The following is a 10,558-nucleotide window of genomic DNA, read 5'->3' as shown; positions in this document are numbered from 1 at the left end:
ACATCCCTTCACTCTGAACCCCTGCTGCTTCAAAACATGGCCTTCCACCGGACCCTGCCCTCAAACCGCACCCCACTCCCCAGTGTGACAGGCATGGTACAGTCCGCTGACTGTACACAAACATAATTTTGACAGACAGATTGTGAGAACCCATCTGTATGTTAAGCAAGTCAACAAATCAATGATTGAATCAAATGATCAATCCATTGATTTCAGTCAATCATAATCATTCGATTCTTGTAGTCAAATTCAAAAGTCTGATAAATTTTTTTTTTTAAAGTAGAGTCGTGTAAGAAAAGCAGCCTTGTTTGATTAAAACCTCGTCTCTGTTCTGCCATTTTTGTTGATCCCCTTTTTGCCAGGACTCTCATCGCCTGGTTCTCTTAAGAAGCCGGGGAAATTCGATTTCAGCGCCCTGTCCTCCCAGACGAGGTCCCCCCGCATGGCGTTCACCCACCACCCATCTCCCCCTCCTCACCACCTCCTCCTTCCCTGCAACCCACTTCTTCAGGGCCCCACCCCTCCCCCAGGGGCTCAGAGGTGGGGATGCTGTCTCTGGGAGATGAGAGTGCCTGGGAAATAAAAGCTGGCAGGTAGCCATCACCTCCTCTGCCTGTTCTGACCTTGCGGGGTGTGCAGGTCATGCTGGTGATGGAGCTTCTAGGGATTCTGGGTGTGGTGTGTGACTTTATTGGGTCTATCTGTTGGTGGATTGCTGGTGATCGTACATCTCTAGATATCTTTCTCCTTCTTAGAGTGGAACAGCAGATCAGGTGGTTGTTGCTGCTTAGTCTGTCAACTCTCTAATTGCATGAGTGTCAGTTGATCAAAAGGCTTCTCTTTTTTTGTTATCTCTTCTTTATGGTAGATTTTATAGAAAAAGCTATGAATGTCTTGAATCAGGTGCCATTTACTTGTTGACTCCTGGATTAGCTTGCCATGTTGTTTTTTTAAAGTGAAAGTTTGCAGATATGACCTAATAATGACATAAGAATGTAATGTAAATGTAAGTGTTAATAACTTTTAATAACCAGTCTCAAATGCAGAAATTATTAGTTAAAATATTTTGTTATATAATATTAACAAGAACAGTGTCATTATATATATTTATATACTTTTTTGTTTGTTTGTTTGGTGAAAAAAGTTGCACGTGATGTTAGTTATATAACCTGAATGCTCTATATTTAATAATTTTAAAAAAAATTGCCTTTGGTCTTTACAAGGCCGGATCTCCTTGGACTCCAAAAAATAACCCCGATGGCATTGGTATAACATCATCAGGGTTATTTTTTGGTGTTTCCCTCCAGAGCAACAGGAGACATTATGCAATTGTTTTCATAGACTGAGTGGTACTCGTTATGATGCGTAAACTGAACACCATGTGTGAAATCACCCCTATAAAGTGGATCCTGACGCCCATTCTTGAGCAGGGTCCCTGTGTCAGTGTCTAGTTTTAAGGCAATGCTCTGCAGACTTGGTGCGTATTGCTAAATTAATGTGCTTAATGAATACTCCACACAGCAAATCTAGAGCCACATACAATAATAGAGTAAAAGAGGAACGCAGTGCAGATTTCAGAAGGGGGTTAATATGGCCCCAGCAACTAATTTTTGCCCAAGGGCCCCAAGCAGGCTGAGCCAGCTGTGGGTCTTTGGAATTCAGTGTTCTTTATCTTCTTTCTGTTAGTTTTTTACTACTTCTTTTCAAAATTCTTATTGACTTGCTTTTTTTTATAATGTTAGAACATCAAATAGATCCATATATGAATGGCCACATGTCTCCATTCATACTGGGAAGGGCAGAAAATTAGGCTCTGAGTGTGAATTGCTGCACTGAACCAGCTGATCCTCGACCGGGATACAGTAAAACAAGCAGCTCATGATAACATCAGAGATGAAACACAGCCAAAGGGGTTTTGACAATAGGTTGTCGCTCTCTCAATTTTAGCACAGATTGAGAAAGAGATTTCCTCCTCTTTTTGAAAAGTGCACATTTGTGAATTCACCCAGTGAAGGAGCTCACTGGAGATAATTACCCATGTGCTATAGTTTTGTAGCTAGGCGACACCAAAGGCTTTTTAAGCCACTGAGCAGATGTGAAGGCATGAGGTTGACCACCATGTCATTAAACTCCTCCATGGTTGCTGACAGACCCGTTGCCTCTTGAGATGTAGCTATAGTAAATCCACTCTCCACACACACGGAGTCATGCTAACGTATACACGAAAATGATATCCCGCCCTTGTTGTGGAAAGCACTTGTGATTCATACAGTTGTGATTTTTTTTTTTCTTTTTACACAAATCTTCACGGTGTGCATGCTGGAGCTGTTCCAACAATGGTGTGAAAGTGTTTGCTACATCATCAAGGTTGTTGTTTTGTGTGAAAGATGAGATCCAAAGGAAAAGACGGGTAGGAGAAGTGACATGGCGCTACCCACTCACAGTGGTGGTGGTGAAAGGAGGGGATTTTGGTGGGGTCCCTCCCTCTAGAGCAGTGATCCCAAACAAGGGTACCTGGAAACATTGTAGACTAACCCAACGTATTCCTAAAAATTTAAATTTTTTATTTGCTGGGGAAAAATGTGTATATTTACATATTGAGTACCACTCAAACACTATGTTGCATGACAGTTTGTAAGCATGCAGAAAGGTTTAAACAATTAGTTGAGTTTTTCATAAATATAGGTGAAAGTAAAGAATAAATAGTTCATATAATGAAATAAACAACGTATAAATGGTTGAAATTGCTAAAAGAATTGGATAAATGGTGTAAAAGCTAATGGTAGTTGATGATTGGTTGAAAAAGCTAAACGTAAAAAGGTTTTCGGAAACAGTTAGCTAAAAGGAATGAAAAAATGATTAGCTCCAAGGTAGCAGTACCAATGACATGACCAAAAAGACCTAAGTACTGAATGTTCAATTGATTAAACAATTATTTATCTCAACATTTAAATAATCAGTAATGTTAAATAATATCCAGTTTAAAACCAACTGAAATGAATACATCAGGAACATGACTGGTGGATGAAGAGGCACTTGGGTTCATCTGACAGACACAAAATGGTTGGGAACCACTGCTGTAGAGGGAGTGGAGAGTAGGAAGGGGGTGTAGGGATTCTCTCTGATCCAGTCTCCCCACCAATCACCACCAATCCCATCCCTAAATCACCCCCATACCTCCAAAGCGTTTGGCCTTCACCTAGTCTCTAATGGGATTAGCAGGGGACTATAGGAGCAGCTAGACGGCTCCACTGGGGGGCAGGCAGCCTGGCAAGGGTGCAAGGTGTTGCTGGGCTCAGAGGCACAGACCCCTGCCTGGGGGGTAGTGGAGCAGGGTTGGCACTCTTATGAAGTACACACATACACACAATGTATAAGATGCAAGCACCAAAGACTGTTGGCAGCCCAGTGTGGGCAGCTGGGGGCCCTGGATGGGATGGGGTGGGTGTCAGTCTGGCACAGCTAAGAGGGCAACAGACTTCTAATACAAATCAAGGAGATTTAGTAATGGATATAGGTCGAACAGAGAAGGCTTTGTGTTCTCAATCAACTGCTCCCCTCTCACATGTCTCACATAATGTATATTCAGCTCTGTTTAGTTCCTCTCTTGCAAAGCAAACAAAGAATTTTTTTTTTTTAATCAAGCTAACTTGCCACAGAACCCTGATCCATTTCGAATCTCCACAACCTCTTATACACATGCATACACATTTGCAGACATATAACCCCATTTAAAGAGAACTTAGACATGCAATGTGAACATCTTTAGCAACTCTGTGATGAAAACAAAATGTGTCAGATAAAAAAATGACAGCCAGGATGCCAAAACTGCACTGATGCCATTGAATCACACCCTCCAAACAACACATAGGTGTGTAGTTCTTAAGAGTTGCTAATTTAAGATAATTCTCAATTATTTATTGTGCTTTTTGTTTTCACAAGCTCTTTGGATCTGATTTCGAAATATAGCTTTTGCATCCTGTGCACTTTTAGGTGCGTGCAGTGTTTGACTGTGTACAAGTCTGAAAGGTGTTGCTGTAAATTGCTATGAAGTCTTCCTGAGTGTGCACTTATGAATGCAGTCTGCATCTAAATGTCCTGTGTACATTTACTTGAGTGATCATAAATTATGAATAGTGCCCATAATAGCAGTTAACTTGAAATCAGCTGTTATTGGAAGAAATAATATTCCTTTCCTGTGCAACATTTTAAAGCCACATTTAAACTTTATCATTTCCAGTTGTGATGTGATGGTCTTGCTGTCATTCATTAATGACTTAATGTATCTCTCACATCTGTCACATTGTGTAGAAATTAAATGGTTCATGACTTCCTCTCACTCTCCATCTTTCTCAGCATGTTCTTCTAACACAAGTGTCTCTGTCTGCAGGGAGTCCCCGTGCTTCAGCTTCGGCCCTGCACTTCCCTTCTCCCTCCATCATCCAGCAGTCTAGCCCCTACTTCACCCACCCAACCATCCGTTACCACCACCACCCTGGACAGGACCCTCTGAAGGAATTTGTGCAGTTTGTCTGTGCTGATGGCTCAGGGCAGGCCGCCGGACAGGTAAGGTTTGCCCCCTTAAAACCATACCTTTTAAATGGAATCTGCAGATTTGCCACTCCCTGCATCTAGCTTGCTTTAGTGTTTTAGATTTTTGGGAGATTTTTCTTGAAGTAACAATGCAAAGGTTGTAAAGGGGTTACTGAAATAGTAAAGATTCTATGGGAGCAAAGAAAGGCCAGAATCATATCATTTGTTTGCTTGATTTGTTGAACTACTATTGAATACTCAGTGCTGAAATTTAAATAACACTGAATTTTTAGCACTGAAATAGTTTGGCAACAACCAATCACAGTATGTGTGATTTCAGTTTACCTGCGTGAAATTTCCAGAAGGGCTTTTTTTTCCAAGTGTTGCAATTAAAAAATTATGGAAACTCCAGTGTTTCATGCTTGTATTTTTTTTTTATTCTTTGAACACGGGGCTTACAGCATTTAAAGAGCCCATGGCATGCTCATTTCCAGCCATTTAATGTTTAATCTTGGGTACTTCTAGATTAACTTTGCACCCCTCATAACTCCAAATAGTCTGTAATTATTTCAAAATGATAAAACCAGAGGAAAAAAACGTGCAATGTGTGTGGTTTTTTTTTTTAACTTACTATTAAGTCCTACTAAGTAGTGGAAGCATCACGCTCTTTCAAGTAGCTCCAAGGTCGGTGAATCCAACTGGTGGTCACTGTGTCTTCCCCCACATGACCACATACAGTCTCAAGTAGTGAAATTAATTCCAACAGGTAGCGTAGCGCCACAACAACATCATGGGTTGTTAATCTGTTCATTAACCAGCAACACATCACATGTGGCCTCAAGCAGTCAAAACAAACAGGTACTGTGTTCCGGGGGAATTCAGTGTTGATAAGCTGATCATTCACCGCCCCAGGGTGCTTCACTGGTTGGCTGTTTGTAGGTTAGACCTGGTCAGGTAAAACAGGGGGTCCCTGTACAGGAACATTCCTGGACATGCAACCTCAGGCCCATTATTTTTCTCCACATCCTCTGGTCACAGTGCAGCACCAGGAGGTAAAATATATCCACAAAACCGGGCACAGTCAAAAAATTCCACTTTTACAATGGCACCGGTGGATATCAGGCAAGCTCACGTGAATGTGCAATGGACTGGAGATTATGACCATTCAAGGAAATCCTTAAACTATCATGAAATACTTTACTTTGTTAGAAAAAAAATTCTCGTGAGTGAGAGCTTGCAAGACTTGTATAAACCAAGCTGCTTCTGCATAGAAGTATTAGAACATACTTACACTTCATTTTTGAGCTTTAGGTCATGTCTAAGATGATAATTCACCGTTTTAACATTGTAGATAAGTCAGAAAACAAGGAAAAGCATGCCATGGGCTGTTTAACGAAAAGTTGTCTGATTAATTCAGGCTCCAATGATTATTATCATTAGCCTAGATGTTGAATTTACAGTAGGTATCTGAATGTCTGCTTTGGTCAGAGACTGACTTTGAACAACGTGAAGAGTTTTGTCAATATTTGATGCTTTTATTACAATCTGTAAATGAAGTTTGTGAAATTTTACAACTTGAAGGTACCTTCTGAAAATATCAAGGAAGGGAATTCAAACCACATAATGTCAGTTGTAATTAAACTTCACACTTGCTAATACAATTCAAATACTTATGGCTTGTTTTTGCTTCCATATAAGTGCCAATTTAAAATAATACCCTCTACAAATCTGAAATTCTGTAGAGCACATTGGTTAATGCATTGCTCTACAGTGCAGTATTCCTATTATTATCTGAATGATAGAGGACAGTGCATGTCAGAGGCTTATTTTGTGCATGTCCACCTGCGATATACACCCCACAGCACCAGTGAACACATTAGACATTTGTTTATACAGCTGGTCTACAAAACTGTATTGTCTTGTCGGTGTCATTTCGACGTATGCTGTTTCAGTTCCCCTTCCTCCCCTATTATTTTTCTTTTGCTCCACCCAACCCCTCAGAGGTTACAACCATCAGCACGAGAGTGCATCAGTCAAAGCAACTTTAGTCAAGCATACCCGCCTTGTGTTTTGTCATTGTGTTTCTGTTTTCATCTCTAGCCGTTACGATTTTAGTTTGGAGTTTGGTTGTTTGGTGCTGGTATCGTTGGTGGTGTTGTGCTTGTGTAGACGAGTATTCTCTCATGGTTTTGGTTTTTTTGTCATCTTGTGGATGAACTCAGTCAAATAATTCGCTCACTTCTCTCCTCCACACCTCCTCCACCCACCACGGACCACTGCTGTGGGGACCTTCTCACCACCAGCTCCAGCTACCACCCCTTGTGGTGATTATTATTTTTCACACCTCCATAAAAGATGCCGTCCACATAAATCATTGCTTTGGTTGTTGTGTTCCACCACCTCCTCCCCTTCTCTCCACCATCGCTTTCCCCCCCTCCGTCACGGATATTTTTTTGGACCTGGCCTCCCAAGCTGCATCCTCTTTTTTTCATTCCGTGTCTGCGGATTGTCGCATGTCGCCCTCCTGACCCTATTTGTGTTGTCTGCAGCCAAACGGGAGCGGCCAGAGCAAAATGCCAGGCTCCTTCTTGCTGCCTCCACCGCCCCCAGTGGCCCGCCCAGTGCCCCTCCCTATGCCCGACTCTAAACCCAACAGCACTCCCCCTGACGGCGGACTCTCCTCGCCCGCATCTCCGTGTAAGTGACCCCGCAGAGACCGTTTTCAAAACCAAAACATCAACAACAACAAAAATTCCCAACCCTCTCCAGTTAAGACGCCTGCCATTGTTCCTCCTCCAACTTCGTGCCATCATTATTCCTGTGTATCCAACATCTAACCTCCCTTAACCCGTGGAAGGCTACGGAAGCCAGCACAGAATCTAATCTGAGACTCTCAGAGTAGGGAAGGCCACCAGAGGCTCGGGGAGAGAGATCTTTCATAATGGACTTCTGTGGTACTCATCAGGGTTCTGTATTAGGCCCCATTAGTTTGGGTGGCTCTATATGTTGAACCCCTTCTGCGTTGTCTGGTGTGGAAGCTCTGTCACTATCCCAGTTATCCTCCTTCTAAATCCTCCTTTCTTTCCTCTACTGGACTCATCATCAAATCTTGTGAAAATTTTATGAGGAGTTTGGTCAATTGATTCTAATTTGATTCTGATTTGTGAAGGGCACAAATTTAGGGCAGTTAATGTTTATGGACTCCAAAACTTTGATGGTAACATTTTATCCTTTTTTCTTTTCTTTTCGTTCTTTTTTTTTTTGGATTGGTAAGCCGAATAGGGAGTGTATTTAATTGTATTTAATGTTAGTCTTGGGGCTTACAACATTTGTCTTCCTCACCTGTGATAGGAGGGGCACTGGATGGAGCACTTTATTTGTTTGTTTCTAGCTTGCCTTCAAATTTAGTGTTTTCGTTTTACCCCCCAGTCAGTGTCTTAGTCTTATATGTCTTATGTATGTTTTAGAAACACATGGAGATATACTGTATATGTCCGTACACATACATCTCCAAATTCTCTTTCTGTCTCTCTTTTTCTTGTCCTTCTTCCCTTCGCTCCACACAGACAGACTCACACATACACAAGTCTGCACATTGCATTCCTGAAATCCTCAGTGAGATTCAAATTCTGGAGTCCGTAGGGTACCTCAAACTGCCCTAAATTTGTCAGAGACTTTGATGCCAATGGGTCTTAAATGTCCCTGAGTGATCCTTAATGTCAGGATTCTGGTGCGCTCAATCACATCCGAATGAGTTTACCAACAAGATTTAATTACTTGGGGAGATCTAAGTTACTTACTGGATTTTGGCAAACTTCTGTCTGGAGTTTTGATGACCTAAATGAGTGTAGCTGTACTTTCTATTAGAATGCACATATATGAATTGGTCTTACTTTTTAAGAACAATGACCTAGTACATTTACTATATACCCTTAAACCTTAAAGCGCTAGTTTGACATATTGGAAAATTCACTTTCTCTCAGCGTTTGAAGAGATGATTGATACCACTCTCATGTTTGTACAGTTAATGTGAAGCTACTACCAGCAGCTAGTTAGCTCAGTATAAAGACTGGAAATGGGGAAATCACTACTGTCCACTCTGTCCAAAGTTAACAAAATCCACCTACTGGCATCTCTCTTTTACATCTTATTTTTCTTAGCAAAATGGCATCTTGTGGATTTACCGGTATTTCTGTACCAGAGTGTATAGTTTACTTTTTTTACCGTGAGGTTGATGGAATAGAAGGAAGTCATTGAAATCATTAAAACAATCAAGATACATGCTGAGCACATGAGATTTAAAAGTGCCTGTAGGCAGATTTTATTATCTTTGGAAAGAGCCAGGTTAGCCGCTTCCCCCTTTTTACATTCTTTAGTAAGCTAAATGAATAAGTGTATTTCCTAAAGTTTTCCTCTGTGATTCTACAGGAACCTGTACTAGCGATGGTCCTTCTGTGCACTGATGTCTTCTTTTGTCCCTCTTCTATTTCTGTAGCATACTCCACGCCAGGCGCCACAGCTCCCAACAGGTTTGTCGGCATCGGATCACGGGACAACAACTTTCTGAACATCCCGCAGCAGACACAGGTAGGAGTTTGGGGATTTACTGTCTCCGGGTGGAAAAAGTGAAGGGGAAGCGCATCTGTTTTGACTGTGATTATCGGTCAAACTCAGGAAACTTATTAACTATTTGGATGTATGCCAAAATATTTCTTATTCCCTCACTCCCTGCTGCTGGGTTTCCTCCACCTCTCCTCTCACACCATCCCATAGCGCACGGTCAATGTGTGCATTTATACATCTGTATTTTACTGTATGTGTGTGGTTTACCATATGTGCTCAACTGTTTAGTTGGCACATATGGAGCCTGCCCTTGAGGCAGCAACCTTCTCCCTTGCAGCCTTACTACGTTTTTTTGCCTTCTCCTTGCCAAACCCCTATCTCTACTTCACTTCCTCTTTCTTTTCAGCTTTGCTCTTTTCTGCCTTTTACTTTTTCCCTCTTTCACCTTCTTCGTTCATCTCCTTCACTGCTTTGTTCATATGCCTCCTCCGTTACCATTGGTACTTTTTCATTTGGGTCTAACCACACCCGCCTATAGCCAACTCAGCTCTGCTCCTCAACACATGGAAACCATCTGAAACTGCTCTGCTGATCCCCTCCCTTGTTTCTCTGCCCTCTGTTCTCTCACATTGCCTTCCCTTCCACCTTTCAATTTCCCCCATTCCTGATCTTTTCTGTTCTTTGCTGGTTATATTTGAATCATCCTCTTTATTTCCACTTAAGTCTATAGCTTCTCTTAGCCACCACTTTTTACACTGTTAATTCTATTTGTTTTCCTTATGACTTCTTCATTACTAAAGTATCTTTACTGTAAATAACCTAATGTTGAATTGTGTTTTATGTTATGATACTTTATGGACAATTTAACAGAGTACATGGCAAAGGGATATGGACACATGATCATGTCATACCCAAAACTTGAGCATTAATCTACTGCTACACCATGCTCCACTTTTGTGGGTAGGCTTCACACCAGATTTCCCACTCAGCCAAAAGGACATGATAGTAAAGTTAGGCAGTGATTTTGGGCAGTAAAACCTGGCTTGCAGTCATTGTTTCCCTCCATCCAAAAGGTGTTGCATGGGGTTGAGGCCAGGACTCTGTACATTTCCTTGTGAATCTGGCTTCGTGCACAGGGGCATTATCATGTTGAAACAGGAAAAGGTCTTCCCTGAGTGGTTGTCACAAAGTTGGACATACACTGTTAACTAAAATATCACTGTATGCTGTAGCATGAAGATTTCCTTTAATGGCAAAATCATAAAAAAGAGCCCCAGAACAAAATTAGATTATATGGATATACTCTTGGCCATGTACCATGTATGTATATGCTTTTCTTATAGAGCTCAGATCAGTGGTACATAATGGATGAAGTATGGTTTTATTTTTCAAAACACAGCACTAATGTGCCTGTCACAAAAAGATGCCAAAAATTAATGATCCACTAAAAAAGAGAGATTAC

At 41.4% G+C, this 10,558-nt stretch overlaps 1 protein-coding gene across 1 annotated transcript in view; it reads left to right on the top strand.

Annotated features, from left to right (window-relative positions):
• The window catches only part of nfixb (nuclear factor I/Xb), a 122,375-nt gene that overhangs the window by 108,361 nt on the left and 3,456 nt on the right, over positions 1-10,558 (top strand). Inside the window, 3 exon segments of the mRNA XM_020613208.1 lie at positions 4,391-4,566; positions 7,083-7,230; positions 9,029-9,120. Coding sequence (XP_020468864.1) covers positions 4,391-4,566; positions 7,083-7,230; positions 9,029-9,120 — 416 coding nt within the window.

The sequence above is a fragment of the Monopterus albus genome, unplaced genomic scaffold (assembly GCF_001952655.1).
Source record: "Monopterus albus unplaced genomic scaffold, M_albus_1.0 scaffold131.1, whole genome shotgun sequence".
Lineage (NCBI taxonomy): Eukaryota > Metazoa > Chordata > Actinopteri > Synbranchiformes > Synbranchidae > Monopterus > Monopterus albus.
Note: the sequence above shows the minus strand (reverse complement) of the source record. Positions and strands in the feature narration are given on the sequence as shown.